We start from the raw sequence: 18845 nt of genomic DNA, 5'->3' as shown, positions 1-18845 counted from the left end.
TGCTGCTGCTGCTGCTGCTGTGTGTGTGTGTGTCTTTGTGTTTGTATGTTGGTGTAACTGTGTAAAATTGTGTTAAATGCATGCATGCAGATGTGTGTGAATGCAGATGTGTCTTTGCATGAGGTTTTTTTTACCTTTTTGTGTTAAATTTCTGTGTCCTACATGTGCTCCTCTGAAGCGAGTGTGTGTGTGTGTGTGTGTGTGTGTGTGTGTGTGTGTGTGTGTGTGTGTGTGTGTGTGTGTGTTTCTCTCTGCGTCTCTGCAGCCTCCTTCATCCCACCAGACATTCCTGCCTCCTTTTTATGGCCACTGGAACAGCTGGCCATCCCAGTAGGGCATTTTCACAATGAGACAATCACAATATATGAGCCTGGTGCCACACACATATGCACAGGAAAGCACATACAGTATGCACAGACACACACTCTCCTGGCTATTGCTAATATGTTTCCTGTTGTGCTGTTGTGTTACAGCACCATCAGGATCTAACTGCCAGAGTGGGTTACCAGAGCAAATGCATTTATCATTACTCTTTTCTATTTTACTGCTCAAGATATAAGGAGGCTTCTCATTGTTGCAGCTCGGGCCAGACACATCACAGCAGCTTCAGCCTTGATTTCCGCTCCGACGTTCACTATTTTTTTTTTGATGAATGGCAAAAGGCGAATCTTTTCGCTGTACTTCACACAATGTCCTTGTACAACAATCACGTCCTGACAGTTCAAATGAGAAAATGATTAATAGGGCTTGTGATTAACATAATGAGTTATTATCCAGGACAGGTAGAGAAATTATTTCATCAAGCCAGGCTATATTTATCTTTGTTCACCTATGCACCTGCTCATTTCACAGCATTTTATTTCATGTGCGATTAGAGTGTTTTTCCATTCGTGGCCATGTGCTGATTAGTTTTGAACGCTGGGAATATGATTGGGGGTAAATTGTTTCCTTTTGTACATGAAAATACATATTTATGAGTGTCTGTGCTCAGCTTGAAAAACATTTCACTAAACAACATTTTATAACTCCATCTATAGATAGTCTATCTCTACATATTGTACATAAACCACTGAACCTCAACACTATTATTTTCTGGTACTGATCAGTTTCACTTAAAGGAAATATGTGCTCACTTGTATGGACAGAAATATGTTATAATAATAGTAATAATAATAACAATAATAATGATCATTATTATTATTATGTTATTGTTATTATCATACAGCATGTACATTCAGTGGGTTCCAAATGTTTGAGACCACTGAATGGGGATGTGGACTTGGACTTTTGGACCCCACTATATATCTGGAAGGTGGTGTATATGAACCCAACCACTCCAGTTTGATCACTTATGTCACACACGAGAAAATAAACCTGATGAACCTGATGATGAGCTGAACTCACGCTACGGACTCAAGGTTCTGATATCTTGAAAGATTTCCTAATCATTAATAACAAATTTCCTTTTTAGTTTCTCTCTTGACCAATCAGTGTCTCACATTTTCTTTTTATCCTCTCTCTTTGTAAAAATCAAAAGTTATATTATTTTAAATCCTGTACTTAGACGCAGAAGAGATGTTCTTTCTGACAATGTGAATTTCTTCTTTCACTGACTGACTGAAAGTTATAAAATAATTTAACCACTTTCTGCAAACATGAAAACAAAACAGACCTTGTAGACATTTTGTTTTGTCAACTGCAAAACTGGAGTATTCTTCTAAAAAAAGTCAGGATGCCAGTTTTCATATTATAAAATACAAAAACTTTTACTTTCCATTGAAAGTCACAGCGAGTCAAGCTGTGAGAGAAAATAAATCCTCTCACTAACAGAGCCTCCTCCAGCCCACCAGCAGGACCCCACTGTGTGCTAAATATTGAATGTTGAATTAATGTAAAAGCCTGGGAAGTATTGTAGCAGCAGCAGCAGCTCCTCTTGCATCTGATTTTATGCACTTTATTTTGGAAGCGAGGGGATTGTGCTTTTGAGCAGAAAAGGTTTCTTCTTCTTCTTCTTCTTCTTCCTCTTCTTCTTTCTCTTCTTCTTCTTCTTCTTCTTTTTTTCTTTTTTTTCCAGAGCACAGCTTCAGCCTCAGACCATCCACACACAAAATCAGAATATTAAATTTGTAGAATATTGAACGATTCGTTATTTTTCATAGACTGTGATGTATGAAAGGTCATTTAGTCTTTATTTTCTGTGCGCGCGTGTGTGTGTCTGTGTGTGTGTGTTTCTGCAGCGCGGCTGCCCTCTATTCATGCCTGAATCTGTTCATTAGTTGCTTACGAACTCACAAAGCTAAGATAGACAGTGGCAGTACCCAGAATGCCTTGTTCTGGGGAGCCATACGCACTTGTGTTTTGGTAATGAGCACATCCAGGGGACGTTTTGTGTCGAGGCAGACACACACACACACGCACACACACAAACACATATGCACACATGCACACGCACACACATGCACACAAACACACACACACACACACACACACACACACACACACACACACACACACACACACACGCCGAACTACACAGGACTGACATTCTCCTCACACAACTGCAGAGAAAGTCTCCTGAGAAAGATTGCTGCCAGGCATGAAAATGGAGAGTGGAGAGAGAAGGAGCAGAGCAAGAGGTGAGGGAGAGATGTGTGTGGAGGAGGAGGGAGGAGGGAGGAGGCTGGAGGATCAGGAGAAATAGAAACGCTGTTTTCTTTCTCCCTCTTCTCTCCACGAGCCACCACTGTTTTGTCCTCGGTGCTCGTGCCTTCACTCCTAATTCTGCTTTGATAGGTTCCACTGCACTCGACTGTATTGACTGCAGTCTTGGCAAGCATGAGGACAAATCAATTAAGAGTGTCGACTGATACAGTGGCTGAGATTTCCCCCCATTCTCAATAGCAAATAAGAGCAATTAAAAGCCAACTGTAGCACATGATGTGACAGTAATGGCCATAATGGATCGTCGCCAAGGTTCAGACGCCAGATAATGTTGTTGTTTATCTAGATGATTGTTGTTGTTTATTCATAAGCTTGGGAGCCCCCCACCCCCCACCCCCCAAACATCACACACACACACACACACACACACACACACACACACACACACACACACACAACACACACAACCCCCGTAACACAAACAGACATCTGTGATATTGAAAGGTGGCCATCTGTCCAATCAGGGAATCAAGTCAATAAGGGGAACCAGTTTGGGGGCGAGACCTGATTTGGAAGACATTAGCATGTGAATTTGTTGTTGACTGGGTGCCAAAGCCAGCAGCCTAATCGCTGCCAACTAGATGACAGCATTCCCCTAATCGATGGCTTAATATCTATATGCAAACATATGGAGGGATCAGGAGCGCAGGCTTTACTGTTTCATTTTGATCCAGTTTCGTGCTCAACCTCTCAGCTCAGCTCGGTGGAGATTTTAAACTGCCGCGCGACAGAACGCCTTAAATATGAAACGGCATTTACAAACAAAGCAGCGTCAGATACGTGGCGCTTTATTTCAGGTTAACTGAGGCCTTCTGGAGCTGTTTGTACAAGGAAGTTCATTCTCCCACACATTTAAAGGCCAAGAATATTATACATCACATCTGCGTCATCCAGTGTCTATTTACAAGCGTTCAGTATGTGTGTATGTGTCCTGCATTTTCAGCCATTTTAAAACTGGTAACATTTCTCTATACTGAGGTCGCTGTTTCTTCACAGTTGACTGACATGCAGCTCAACTCACATCCATATTCCACTGATGCAACCAACGCTCTAAATACACATCTCAAGATCAACTCCTGCACACTGATAACATTTGCCTCTTAACAAACACTGACCCAGAAAACATTAACAACAGGTAGCATGACATACATGTGTCTCTATTGTCCTTGAAGTATTTTTCTTTTATTTATTTGGCATAAAGCACGCTTCCATTACGACAAACAGAACAGTTCTTCAGACATTAATCAGAAATATGACTCATTAGGCTCTATTTTCTTTTTAGCCGTTTTTGCCCAAAAAGAAAATAAAGTAATTCAGTAATTCCTGTAATACAGTACAAATCTGTGCATATTCACTATACATGCTCGTATAGAATAGCCACAGAAATAGAAATACAACAGTGCAGTGTTCGGCATTTGGCCACAAGTTCTCATCCACGTCACATCTTATGTCTCCTCCTGTAAATACCCAGAGAAACAATGTTCCTGTCTGAGCCGTCCCTGGCAGTTTCCTGCAGATATGTCCAGACATCCAGGATTCATTGTTCATAAAGTTTCCACCTCCATGAGGAAAAAGAATTCCTCTCTGGGGCTCATGAATGGAGAGTAAGGTGGAAGGAAAAGAGACAGCACCCTGGGATGGGTTGTAAAAAAGTCAAACACCCCATCGCCCCACAGTAACAGAGCAGCCTGGATTCTGCCTCGCCTTCTCTCTCTCCTCACCTGGCACCAGTTTTCCTCAGAGGTCATCCAGGAATGAAAATGAGCCAAAGTTCTGTCCACACTGACAGCTGTGGTGAGTAGTGTGTGAAGGGTTTGAAGAAGTGAACTCAATATTGAGCGATGTGTGTGTGTGAATGAATGAAGTACGGAAGTATTATCAGCAAACTATAATTAAACTATAAAGTATGCCATATCAACTATACTTCCGCACTCAGAGCAATCCCTAAGTGCTTTACATACATTTAAAATGAACTAATCAAATAATCAAAAGAGACACTAATGACAATAAACGACAGCTTCAACATTCATCTGCTGAAGGAGGAAAGTTTCTCTGTGCTCACCTGAAGTGTCAGTTTAACTCAAGTATGTGTGTGTGTGTGTGTGTGTGTGTGTGTGTGTGTGTGTGTGTGTGTGTGTGTAAGAGACATTTAGCATCAGCAGTTAAACTTTTGAAACAAAAAGTATTTGCATATTCTCAGGTTCTGGGCTCTTCAGTGAGCGAGAAGGTGTGGATGTAATTTTTATCTGGTAACTGAGCAAATTGTTATTGTTCACAGCCAGCCAGTATTTGTATATGTCTTAGAACAAAGTCAGAGTGTAGTCTCTGCTCTCAGTTTAGTTTCAGTGCCTCCTTCCAGTCAGATAAATGTGAGCAAATGTTTTCCTAATGAAATTGTAAATGATCTATATCATAATGCAGATCTGTGAGAAACAGAAACATTGCAGTGCGATGAAATTAATTTTTCCCATTTCCAAATATAATCGCAGTAATGCAGTTATTCAAGGTCTCTATTTGTCATCTCAGACTCCAATGTGATTTGTGTTTAGTTTGATGTGGTTTGCCTTCAGGCAGTCGCTGAAATAAAATCCCCATTTTGAATTGCATTTCCCACTCAGAGACAATTTCATATGAGGCAATGTGATCGCTCAAATCTGAGGCCCGGAGAGAAATTTCAAATATCAGAATAATGTGGTCCTGTCTGCCTTAATGAGGACAGAATCAATCAATCAATAAATCCATCAATCATCTATCTCAGCCAAGCTACACCAAAACATTCTGCTGCATCTACTGTACATCTAAACACAAATAAAAAAGTAAGGATAGAACATACAACACTGAGCACCTCATTTCATTTCTTGATGACCTCTGAGAAAATCTGAGGAGAGAGAGCAGGTGAGGAGAGAGAGAGAGCAGGTGAGGAGAGAGAGAGAGCAGGTGAGGAGAGAGAGAGCAGGTGAGGAGAGAGAGAGCAGGTGAGGCAGAATCCAGACTGTTCTGTTACTGTGGGACGACATGGTGTTTCACTGTCACTTTTCCTATCCACTTTACTCTCCATTCCTCAACCCCAGGGAGGAATTCTTCTCCTCGTGGAGGTGAAAAGTTTATGATGAGAAGTCACTCTTGAACACAGTTAATCCTGGATGATATATCTGCAGAAGATGGATTCTTTCCCAGGTGAACAGCAGGAGAGAACTTGTGGCCTACTTGTGCTGCTGTTGCTCTCCATGTAGTGCACGTGTATAGTTTTGTATTGCATTACTGGAATTGCCTCACTGTCGTTCTGTCCACTTGGATTTTCTCTATGCAAAAGCGGCAAAAAAAAGCCAAATGAATTGTGATGCAGCATTTCTGATTCACATAATGAAAGATAGCACAACACATGATAATGAGCGCCTTTCTTTTTGCTGGAATGGAATCTTGGCTTATGCCAAATAAATCAATAAATAAAGACACTTCAAAGACAGTAGTGATCCATATTGTGGTGCTACCTGTTGTTTTAATTCTGTTCAGCATAGAGAGACAAATGTTGTCAGTGCTCTGGCACAACAGCTGATCCTGAGATGTGTATGAAGTGTTCTGGTTTTGGATACTGTCGTGCCAAGCTGCATGAGAAGTGTGTGAAGCGTGGGCTCAGTCTGGAGGAATGTGGGTTACCAACTGTAAAAAACTTAAGCTTCAGACAATTCAGAGAGTTGAAACTAAACGGTGGCATTGCTGTATAACCATCTGGTTTATACTCCTCTCTTCCTTTTTCTTTATCTTGACTCTCGGTGCTCAGCAGCTTTAATGATGTAGGTCGGGAAGTACAGCTAGTTGTGACCTCTCTGATAGCGATGCTATTCGATGCCCATCACTTTATTTCTATTATTATTCATCCGTTTATCTGTCACTGGGACTGTGTTCATTAAAGGCAGTGCACCCTCATTTAGTTTATTTTGACGCTTTGCTTGTTGTGTGGATTTTTTCCACGGCCTACTCTGTGGGCGGTTCAGCTACATATTCTTTATCCTAAACGTCATTAAAAATCGGCCACAAAAATCAGCTGGTTATCTTATAGGAAACTGACGATTCATTGCTTCATGCTTTATTAAATGTTGAGCAGTATGTGTTTTTATCCTGGTCTATGGTTTATTGTCTTTATATACAGCCCTAAGTTTAACTATAGACACAACTTCACTTCAACTGTAGATAGGTTTTGTTATAAAGGTATTTGTGTATTAAAGTGATGGAGATATGTTGTTCATTTATCATTAAGCCGATACTGAACATGTAAAACGTTCCAACCTTGCAGTACAATACTATTACAGCATTATTAAAGGCCTTAATGGTTCTGTTCAGACTCTCACAGCACTACGGCAAGGTTAGAGGAAGATTGTGGTCAGAAAAAGTTCACAGTGATTTTAGACACAATGTGTTTTTCTACATGTAGGAAAAAACACCATCTTTCACTATTCTCAACCAAAGCACTTCTGTTGCCTAAACCGTGATGAGACTGGATGTGTCCCCTGCTCCCAGCCAGCGGGACATTTCCTACAAGGCATCGCTGCTGCGGTTAAGGTGCATAGAAACGTATTGACCAGGAGACGATATCTGCCCTTAAAGAAGAAAATAATTTTTCAGCCTAGAAACCTGCAGAGGAGATGACAGATGTTTTTTTTTTCAGATCTGAATGGTGTCAGCAGCTCTTCCTCTCAGGCAGCACACTGCTCCATCCTCCACCAATGAGAGGAGAGAAACAGGATTTGGAGAAAGTGATGGGCGCATGTCCCGCCCCATCCCCAGTGGAAATGATGTATCTGTCCTTTCATCTATCATTGTGATCGTCCGTTTCAGTCAAATAAATACATAAATATTCACAGTTCAAGTCAGTTCACACAGGGACCATCTAAATACGACAAAGTAATAACTACGTGGATGAGGATTGTTAAAATATGATGGAGTTAAAATAAAAAGGTTATGTGGCTTAAACAGCTGACGACCTCACGCTGTCAGAGAGACACTGCAGCCTATTCTCTGGCAAAATGTTGCACATTGTTCCCTCTTTTGGAGCAAAGAAGAAACTAAGCCTCATTAATTAAGCTCATTAGGTGAACAGAAACCTGTTTGATTGGAGGCAGTTGGAGCCCTTCCGCTCTGATGCAGCAGCGGTATTTAACTCGCCATATTGGCTGTCTGATGGCTGCACCTCAGGGTCATGTTCTGTGACATGGCTGTTGTCCCAGTGCCATCCCTACACACACACTTACACAGACTCACACAGATCCTTTAAGGGGCTTGGCAGACCCCTGGCTCCCCCTCTATAATCACTGTGTTCTCCGGGGGGGCGCCAGCCATTCTCGCTGCTCTTTGGAAAAGCTTGGCATTTGTCTGAGATCTCATTTCTGTAATTCATCGCAGGTCTCCCGGGAGCTGCTGGTTGGCACTGGCGATGCCAAGTCCCCCCCCCCTCCCCCTCTCTCTCACACTGTCTGTCCCTATTCCTCCTCTCTTACTGCGTCTTTCTCCTCTTCCTCTCTTTCACCCCTGTCATTATTTGTTGTTGCCCTGAAAGAGGCCCTGACTGCAGCTAAACTGGTGGGTGTACACGCATTATATCTCCTGTGATTGTGTTTGATGGCTCCAGGCTCAAGTCACATAAAAATGTTGAGCGTGTGGTTTCTCATCCTTCTTTCTTGAGCGTGTCAGGTTGCTGTGTGGACTGCGGCTGCTAAACTAAAATATTCATCATTTCCATTTTAATTTCATTTCATTTTTACTTCTTTGTTTTATTGTTGTTTTATCCTTTCGTGAAGCACATTGTTAAGAAAAGTGCTTCATAAATAAATCTTGTTATTATTAAGCTTATTATAACATTTTCATCTCATATATAAAAACATAAAGTGTCAAATCATTAACACACTCACAGATGAAAAAATAATTACACTTCAGTTATGACAAGTAATGTGAATGTGGTAATATGAATATAATTGTGATTAATTAGGCATCAGTGAAAATGTACATCTGTTACTTATTTGGAAATGCATCAAAGGAAAAAAAGACAAGTTGCTACACATTTTTCAAAAGCAATGCATTCGCTTTATGAAAAATAAAACTTTCAACATTTATATGTATATATGTATATATATATATACATATTTCATTGATAAATCTATATATATAATATGTGCCATGATGTGTGGCTGCGGCTCAGAGCTTCCTGTTTCCAGTCTGAGCAGCACAGGTGAATGTGCTGCATCTCACATTTTGTTTATGAGTAAATGGCTGTTGGTGGCAGGCATCTTAAGCTAATAGCAGCTTTAAATAGCTGCAATTACTGAGAAGCATGAGATATTTAATCACTCTAGACCAATTAGTCTGTAATCAAGTAGTGTCCAAGAGTGAGCACGTTTTTGTCCTCCACTGTTCCTCTGCAAGCACCCGCCATATATTTCTCTGTACGCCGGGAAGAGCAGTGATTAACACGCAGGGATATAGGCCCCCGCGGAACAGCGTAATGTGGAGTTAAATCAGGGAGAGAGGGAGGTGACACACCACAGCTAAACCTGTTGTTGCAGTTTAACATATGCAGAAGGTTAATTAACCAGCTTCTATTTTGTGGAAATAGGAGCTGGTGTGTTTCTTCTGTATGGAGCCGTGCTTGGAAAAAAAAAAGAAAAGAAAGATTTGATTAGATTTTTTTAACTTTTGCAATTAGTGATGGTGGATTCTTTCTTACAGCCATAGATTCATCTGGAGGAGGAAGATAAAGAAGTGTGATCTGGCAAGATTTAATCACAAATACACACAATTGTAGTTTGAGTTTTATATTGTTGTAATCTTCTGCAAGAACGTTATAGGGAAAACACACCAATGTATGAGAGCCAAGCACGCACACACACTCACACCTGTGCAAACAACTGACTCCACTTGCATCCTGGCCAATCCCTTGTTTTGATAATAATGATACTGTGTTCATAATGACAGTTTCTGGTGAATAACCACAGGGCCGGTGCGTCCACTCCCGCGGCCTCAGCGTGAGGGTAGAAAACAGGTTGACCAATGTGCTTTGAGCCTCCTTATCAAACAGGATGTGATGCTTTCCCACGATGTGGTGCGGGCAGGACGGGCACGAGGAGAGGAAGGCCGCAGGTAGGAAGTAGTTTTTGGAAAACTACAAGAGGATGAAAAAGCTGATGAACAAGTCTCACACACTTTTCTCATGCTCCTCTGCGGCACCGCTGTCTCGGCCCCAAAAGGAATTATTTGAAAACTCCTGCGGTGCTAATGCTGGAGTCATACAGGATGTGGCATCACTGTGGTGGCAAATAGCAAGTCAGTGGGAATTGTTAGTCAACATGGGGCAGCAAAGTATAATAGCGGCGCAGATGAATAATGTATCTGGGGATGGCAGCAGTGTCAGTGCTGACTAATAGAGAATGAGACGAGGCTACAGATCATGGAGGTGTAACAGACGTCTCCTGCTTTGTGTCGATGCTGTTTCACTGTAGCGCGGCAGCTGCGAGGGAAAACAAGTCTCTCTGCAGCATCATGTAAACAGGATCAAATGAGTGTGTAAGTGTAAGTGTCAGTGTATGTATGTATTTTCTGATTGGCTGTTGAACTGATGCCATATATTAATGCTAAATGTATTACATGTTATACGGTTACATGTGAATGAATTGTCTTTGGAATATCAAATATATTTTCTCTCGATATAGAAGTGCAGCTGGACAGCAGGAAATTAAACTGATCGTGTGACTGAAATGATCATGAGATCTGAGAAGAGTCATGTGTGTTGGGAAACGTTTAGCAGCTGTGTGAGTAAATCCGACCCTGTTTCAAACACGTTATATTGGATTATTTTGCATCACCAACAAAACGCAACGTTGTGGCAAATACACACTCATTTTCGTGATCACGATTTTGACCTTCACATTTGCTGTGTCGCATCTCATCTAATCCTGATACTTTTGATTAATATGTGATGAATCAAATGACATGATGGAAAACAGTAGGAAAGCTATTCAGGTCAGCAGGGTGAACTGAGTTAAAGGTTCAGCTGGTTTATATCCAGCGTATCCCTGAATTTATCTATAAAAACTAGCGTTTACTGTGAGAAATGCATTTTCCCAGCTCTCACCAACTGTGTCGTCATGGCTGCTGAGGCCAGGTCTGAACTCTCAGGGTCGTGTTGTGCTCTCTCTGACACCCAGAATATCTTTAATCATATCAGGAAGGTCTAACTGTCAAGATGGCCACCTGTGCTAAAACACATTTTTTCATTTCTATTTTCACACACACACACACACACACACACACACACACACACACACACACACACACACACACACACACACACACACACACATCACAAGGTCACAGTGCTTGTCAAGGGCAGCGAGGCCAGGCTCTCTTACTGTGGACTATAAACACACACAGGTGGCCTGCGTAGCCCGCGTATCCTCAGATGGCCACGGTGGAGCAGCGTGTCTGAAAGGTGTCTGTAGCACCCACAGGGCGCCTCCATCGCTGGGCCTGTCGGTGTCAAACCACCGCTTTAACCCGCATTCAGCAGGTTGATGTGGGGACAAGTGAACAAGGGTCAGTGTGTCTCAGCTCTGTGGGAAAGACGGCAGACAGGACGGACACTGTTCTGTTGAGGCGCAAATGTTTTCTGACCGCGGACTTGAACGGTATTCAGGATACATTTTTACTATTGTTTCAGAATATTTTCAAAATAAAAAAAAGCCTGATAAATGAAGGGGAGTGTTGAATCAAGAATAAATTTTTCATTTCAGATTTTTTTTTTTTTTTTTAAAGACGTTTGAAAAAAACATAAATCATTAACATTAAAGCAAAAAATCAATCTCTGCTTTTTTCTTCAAAAATAATTTTAAGCAGTTGAGATATAGCAGCTATTTTCACTCCTTTTGCTCCTGTAACCTCCATGAGGCCTCCTGCAGAAACACTGCGAGCTTCTCTCAATTAGGAGCGTGAGTATAGTTTACAGTTGAATGGCCGTTTATTCAGCAACTCTCCTCTTTTTAATTCTTTTAGTAAAATAATTTCCACATCTTCTGCTTAGCAATTATTTTGTGAACTACTGTTTTAACATCACACTTCCTTACCTGACAGTTTTGTCATTTAATTGTAAGGCAACATAATGGCTTTTTATCAATGGCAATGCTGCTAATGTAGGAAGTAGTGTTTACTGTACATCTTTCCTCATCACGGGTCAACCAGCTGAATGCATCCTACAGAAAGACTGTACATTTATGGTAAACCTGAATGCTGTGAATTATTGACTACAGCGTTCTGCTATATTCAGTTTCCTGTTAATGAACTATATTATTAAGAGAGTTTATTTAGAGACCGTGAGATGAAGAAAGCTCCTGCTCCTTCTGCTAAAGGAAAATATTTCACAAAATCACACCATTGAGGATATTCTTCTCCCCTTCACCTCTGCTTCGTAAAAAATAATTATGAGAGTTAAATGTTATAAGTCAAACCATTTTGTTAAGGAGATCATTTGCAATAAGAAATTTACCGTAAACATTTTCATTTAAATAGATAAAGCTCTGAAACAAATGACTCCTGGCTCATAGTTTAATATGAATTTGACTGCCTGGTTGTCTCTTGCGTTTCTGGAAACCTGTGGCTGTGTGTGTGTTCATATGTGTGTGTGTGTGTGTGATGGAATTAATGAAAGCCTACAAAATAAAAGTCTTTATCCCTGAATCCTGTCAAACAGGTTTGAGGACCGACAGTAGCTGACACCTGCAACACTCTAATATCTTGTTATCCACCCTTTTTTTTTTCAATTGTCCTCACTGAAAGCGGTGCGCGGTGTCACCCTGCACCTCCCCGTTTCCCCTCATTATTTCACGTGACAGCGCAGGCATTGAAAGCGAGAGACCAAGATGCCTGTTGAGACAAAACTTGAGACGACACAATTCTTCCTGGAAACTTTAATTGTTTTGACAACTCCTCACAAGCCAGTGAAGGTCAAGTCCAACAGTGCAGCTGACAGTAATGTACAAGTGCCCTCTCACACTGGCAGGAGGGTGGTGAGGTAAATTCGGTGTTCAATGTCATGAAAAATAAAGGCTTTCTTTTCTTTACATTAACAACGGCTGCTGACTCTCCGACAGGGAAATCAGTTCATATCTACTTAAAGACACGGCCTGTCTGAATACAGTTGTTTGTTTGTCCGAAAAGAGTCTCTTCATGTTCACATATTTCATCAGTTCATAACCAAAGTTTCATGGTTTCATGGTGTCAATCATTAACTCCCCTAGAACAGCGACATTGTGTTGCAGTGATTTTGATGTATTATATTGTAAACACTGTCAAAGTGCTGTAACGACCAGATTCATTTTTTTGAACAGGAGTGCGGTGTAACACAATCAGATCAGGCCTTTTTTGTTACAGATCAAATAGCAGAGCGACCCATCGCTCCCAGCAGGTCAAAGCTGTCGTAGTTAATGAATACAAAACAACTCAAGAGAAAGCTGAGCAGGCCAAATCATAAAAGAACTTGTATTGAACTCCACCACATATCTACACACGGAGGGCTGCTTCAGTGCACATTCAACATCTCTGCAATGAGCCTGACATGCTACATATTCAACTATTCCAAAACACTGCAAAGAGTTAACTGATATCGTCATGTGAGGACATTACTGGCAGAGCATAACGTGGAAACACAATATTTACATAACGACAAAAAAGGTTTTAATAAAAATAGCTTATAATTACAATAGTCTATTTTAAACATATAAGTATTCCTTTCACATACTTTTATAGAACATTTGTGTCTCTTTATGTACAATCTTAATTGTCTCGAATCAGAATTGTTCTTCTTTACAATATGAAACATTTTAAGATTCCAGGGATTAAATCCCTGTTCAACACAAATCATCTATTTTAAACAATAGATGTACAAAACATGTACAATGATTTTCGCAGTTTAGTAAAGCTTTAAACTGGAGTCATTTTTAACTATTCTTTAAGCACAATTCACAAACAGTTTTCATAGCTGTTGACAGACGAGTTTCCAACACAAAACTTCTCCACGTGGGGATTCCATATTTTCACTCTTTTAGAAAAATTTTAAGTGGGAAGAAGTAAAGTTAGAGCAACTTAAACAGGAGGAAGAAGAGGGAGATGTCTACACAGTGATTCCTTGTTCAATGGAACCAAAAAAAAAAAAAAAAAAGCTTATATGAATAGTGACTTTATTTGGGTTTAATTCCTCCCAGCGGTTTTGAAATCCCCTTGTGATTGTGCCTCCAGTTGGGTGTGAGTCCCTGGCGAAGCTTTGCTGGCTTTGGAGCAGCTCTGTGCAGCCTGCACACCTGTGGAGGGGAAGGGGGGGAGGTGAGCTGCAGAAATCCAGACTGACTGGCGCCACCGACAAAACAGAGGCCATGCTTGATCAACAACCCAAAACAAACCAGGTCAAACAACAAGCACACAGCTCCTCGGGCTGTTTGGAAAAGGCTGAGGAGAGGCAGCCGAGGCTCTCACACAGAGACACACACCATACATACTTTTAGTCTTATCCAGGTGTATTTAGATTCAGTGCTATAAATCTGACAGTAAAGCCAGAGCAGCAGCTTGAATGGAACTGAGAGAGACAAAGAGTGAATGAGAGAGTGAGTGAGAGAGAGAGAGAGAGAGAGAGAGAGAGAGAGAGGGAGTGTGTGTGTGTGTGTAAGACTGAAAGAGAGGACAAGCTGAGGTTTTAACCCTCTCTTCTTCCCAGATTGCTACACTAGTGACAGTTATTGCGCAAAGCACAGCTGCCTCTGAGGTTGCTGCCAATTTCATGTTCTTCAATTATTATTTTCTCTGACATCTCCTGGCCTCCCCAGAGCACTCTTGAGATTGTCAATTTACACCACATACAGGCTACAGTAATCAAGTTAATGGGGATGCTTCAGTGGCCACGCTTCGGGCCTGTGGTGTTTTCTACTGGCCACATGCGTCTGATTAAAAGGAAAATAATAATAACGATAATAATAATAAAAAACATTTCAAATAATGACTCATATTATTTGAAGTCAACTTACCAATGCAGTGCTCATGTCTCAGCGGCATAAAATCGTGTCCTCCGGCTTTTTGACTATTGACGTCCTCTACAAGAAGAAGAAAAAAGAAAAAAAAAACATTAAAAACAATCATGTAAAAGGTTTATTGCTTCCATGCATGAGAAACATAAATAAATTCAAGGCCCAAACCCCTGAGAAATAAATGATATACAGCAGAGCAGCGGAAAATTAGCCCGCTATATCTCCCATAATAAATTCTCTTATAGCCTATTGAATAACAAATTGCTCTTATTGTGCGCAGTGGAGTGGGCTGCAGGCTGAGGTACTTCACCAACCCTGGGATAAGGTAGGGCCTCTGACACACACTGTCATTATCATGCAAATCATAAAGCCCGCAATCAAGTGCGCAATCTAGCCCACGCCAAATGCATTTTTTACGGATGATTTTCCGAGGCTGCGATAAGACGTGTAAAACATTTAGATGATTCTCTGTGTTTTCTAACACTGAGAGGACAATGACACATAACGGGCATGACGCGCTTTGTCTGAGTCTGACTGGCGGACGGGGAGGTAAACCGGGGTCCCCGGTAAGTTCCGGAGGACACAGAGAATGGAGAAGCGTCCCTGCTGGTTAACGCTTACCTGGTGGTGGTCAGCGTTGAGCACCGTCAGCGGTGTCCGGCTGGGGTTGGAGGCTGGAGGAGGGCAGGTCCCGCTCCGCTGTGGCTGTTGTTTATGGAGAGAAGGGTGCGTCTCCAGGGCCAGCTGCAGGTCCAGGATGTAGTCTATGACATGCTGGAGGATCTCCACTTTGCTGACTTTCTTATCCTGCGGAATGGTGGGAACCAGGCGCTTCAGTCGGCTGTAGCAGTCGTTCATGTCGTACTGCAGGCAGAACAGCTCCTCCTCTTCCATCCTGCACCGGGCGATGTTGAGGCTCTGCTTCGACAGATAGTGCAGGGAGAGCTGGCTGCTGGTGGAGGAGGAGTCCTGGGGGCGGACTGGAGTAACAGCCTTCATCTTAGATAACCAACCGCTCAGCGAGAGGCAACAAAAAAAAATCGAACAATTACACTACTAGTAGCAAGAGGAATTAGAGATTACCACGGCGCTGTAAACACGGCAAATGCCACTTTAATACAGCCTCAAATTAGCGAGAGAAGAAGATCAACCAAAAGGCGAAATTCTAGTCTGTCAAAACATCCCGTAGAGCCTCACAGTTCCTCTCACTTCAGCACGCTCGGTGTGAAAGGAATGAATAGATTTCCTACATTTATAGAGGAGAGGGGAGGCGCCAAGCCAGCCGGCTGACAGATCAGGGAGAGAAGCTGGTCAATCACCGGCAGCCCGCTGCCCACCGACCCGACAACGGAGCCGAGAAAAAGGCGTGTCTCATTCTGTGTGCGCTGCGGTGGGCTGCCTGTCTGTAGGAGAGGTGTGTGTGTGTGTGTGTGTGTGTGTGTGTGTGTGTGTGTGTGTGTGTGTGTGTGTGTGTGTGTGAGAGAGAGAGAGAGAGAGAGAGAGAGAGAGAGAGAGAAAGATGGAAAAAGAGCGACAGAAAGAGAGAGAGAGAGAGAGACGATCTCGAAGGTTTTCTGATTGATCCAGTCACAGGTGATGGTACATTTGCACAATTCACCTCGCTGATTAGCGTCTGACTGCGTCCTTAGTGCTGTAGTCACTGACGCGTAATTGCGCAGAGCCTCGCTCTTTGCCTACTGGTCCCAGCAGTGACAGATGATCCCGAGCCGAACCACCTGCGTAGAGGAAAAACCCTGCCTTACCTCACTTTGGAAACTGAAAATCAAAACGCCACCCGGCAGGAATGAAAACCATTTAACTCATTATTAAACAAACCAAAAGTAGATATGATATCACCAAAAATAATATTCCTAAGTAGCTGCATGGATATAATTCTCATCATCTCTGACTGAATAAATTGTGATTATGTTTTCGTGTAACATTTTCACTTCCTCAGCCCTGACTGCGCGGCTGCAGCTGTAGGGGACCCGGGACAGGGCAATTTGGCAGGGCCTCCTTGCCATTCCTTCCCCCCGCTGTGTGTTATTATGCCTCATACATTCCTCCGCTCTTCGGGCCGTGTTGCCGCTCCGCTCACTCCCTCACAGCCGCATATTGAAGCCGCCCCGCCGGGCAGACTGCCTGGCGCCACACATCAGGAGCTCATCCATTCACACCCAGCTCCTCTCCTCTCCTCTCCTCTCCTCTCCTCTCCTCTCCTTTCTTTCTTTCTTTCTTTCTTTCTTTCTTTCTTTCTTTCTTTCTTTCTTTCTTTCTTTTCATGCAAGTTGCTTGGCAACATAGACGCCACTCTCAGCTTCGGTTCAGCCACAATCCTTTCCATCTCAGATGCATCTGGGGGCCCTGAGGTCTGAGTGCAGCAGAGATGACACCCACCTCAGTGCCTCTTTGGAGGTTTAATGTCCCAAACTTTATGGGAACCACCACAGTCTCCTCTGTCATGAATACTGAAAGGCTTAAATGGCTGTAAATGGGTATTTTCCTCTCCTCTCTCTCTTCTCGTCTTCCTCCCTCTGTCTCTCTCTATCTCTCTGTTTTCTGTTGCCATGGGAAGTGACTGTTCTGCTCAATAATGTGTGCAACAATGTTTGGTTCAGGGACAACTTCAAAGAGGTCAGTGGTATGAATCTTTGATGCTAGCCTTTCCATTAGCAACACAGTGCATGAACTCTCGCCCATGACAAGCAGATGACGGATGAGGTCTGAGAAAAACACTGTCCATTTAGCCGTAGCAATGACTCACAAATGCTACCACTTTGACCATTTATGTCCATAATAAAACAGAAAGTTGGAGACTCTAGTTTTTGGCTTCCTTACTGAAAGCTACTGGGATAAAAAAAAAAAAAACGCTGCCGAGAATAGTTTTTCCATATAAAATAATTCATCTGAAGTTTCGACAGAAATGTTGATTACAATTTTGTGAACAGATCAAAGACGGTGTGAAACTAAACTGAGACATTCAAATGCCATTCGCTCTGAAATGTGTCAGCAGTTGGTTGTATGTGACTCTAATGTATTTTTCCACCAAAGAAGAGTTTTCCTGCATTTTTCTTGTTGGACATTAAGTTCAGATAGAACTGCATCTCTAAGTGTGAAGGCCTGGGGTCAGTTTCACAAAGATATTTTAGGCTGGTCTGACAGTGTTGGTTCAGTCTTAATGTTACTCATAGATTAGTGTAATGCAAGTAAGACCAAAACTAAAGACTTGACTCATTTTAAGCCAAAAAAACCAAGCCTAACACCAATAATACCATGGTAACAATTAATGACACCTGAGCTGACCAGGTGTGGAAGCAGGAATTTAAACTAGGCGCGCTTTGACTTTGTGCTCAGTGACTTTGTTATATTCTATTCTTGTCTGTCTTCAGCCTGGTACCAAGTCAACAATGTATAGATCGTCCTCATATTTAACACATGCAATCATTCATAGCTTGGGAAAGGGGAAACATGAGTGTGCATTATCTCTTTGCCCTTCTGTCGTTGAGTTTGCTTTCTCACGCTTCCTCTGCATGTACTTCTCTAATTGTGGCCCTTTTGGTTCTACTTCCCCAAAGGTTTATAGCAGTGCTGACTGGGGACTGGAGGTTGGTAACCAGAGACTCATTAGCCTACTAGATAAGCCTGATAGGTGAACCTTTGTGTTTGTTGTGGCTACACAGTGTGGAGACAGAGAAGAGGCTACTTACTCAACCTGTCTGCTTTTTCTGACAAAGCTACAAGTGTGTAGTTCAGGAGAGAACCCAAGAGTTGGTGCATCAAGTATTGCATTAGTTGTATTTCAACTAAACTCTCTTGTGGTAGGCCAACAGTGTTACAACCATACTCAAAGTGGAAATTGCATGAAGGCCACATCTGTGCAAGAGGTTTCCCTGAATTGTGGTTGAAGTTGCAGAAGTGGCCGAACACCTCTTCTTCCCTCATGGTATTAACACAAAATAATTTCACTTCAGTGAGCATTTTATCAGGTAACCAGCTTTAATTACCTCCTTTGTCTTTTAAACACATTGGATTTATGTTTAGGTTCAAGGGATTTGTTTGCACTGTAAG

At 42.1% G+C, this 18845-nt stretch overlaps 1 protein-coding gene across 1 annotated transcript; it reads right to left on the bottom strand.

The window, feature by feature from the left end:
* Positions 1-12659: 12659 nt before the first annotated feature.
* LOC111227703 (DNA-binding protein inhibitor ID-4-like) lies at positions 12660-16044 on the bottom strand. Its single transcript, XM_022753354.1, has 3 exons — positions 15399-16044; positions 14778-14843; positions 12660-14060 (listed from the first exon to the last, which is right to left on the bottom strand). The coding sequence occupies exons 1-2, from the start codon at positions 15774-15776 to the stop codon at positions 14796-14798; spliced, it is 426 nt and encodes a 141-aa protein (XP_022609075.1). The 5' UTR covers positions 15777-16044; the 3' UTR covers positions 12660-14060; positions 14778-14795.
* Between the last annotated feature and the right edge of the window lie 2801 nt (positions 16045-18845).

Source organism: Seriola dumerili, unplaced genomic scaffold (genome assembly GCF_002260705.1).
Source record: "Seriola dumerili isolate Sdu_G_001 unplaced genomic scaffold, Sdu_1.0 BDQW01000191.1, whole genome shotgun sequence".
In the NCBI taxonomy this organism is placed as follows: domain Eukaryota; kingdom Metazoa; phylum Chordata; class Actinopteri; order Carangiformes; family Carangidae; genus Seriola; species Seriola dumerili.
This window is presented reverse-complemented; position numbering and strand designations above follow the sequence as displayed.

Excerpts from the sequence above, each read along its gene's own strand:
- LOC111227703 (XM_022753354.1), bottom strand. The coding sequence starts at position 15,776 with ATGAAGGCTGTTACTCCAGTCCGCCCCCAGGACTCCTCCTCCACCAGC. Across the intron at positions 14,844-15,398 it reads TCAACGCTGACCACCACCAG|AGGACGTCAATAGTCAAAAA; the intron begins GTAAGCGTTAAC and ends TTCTTCTTGTAG.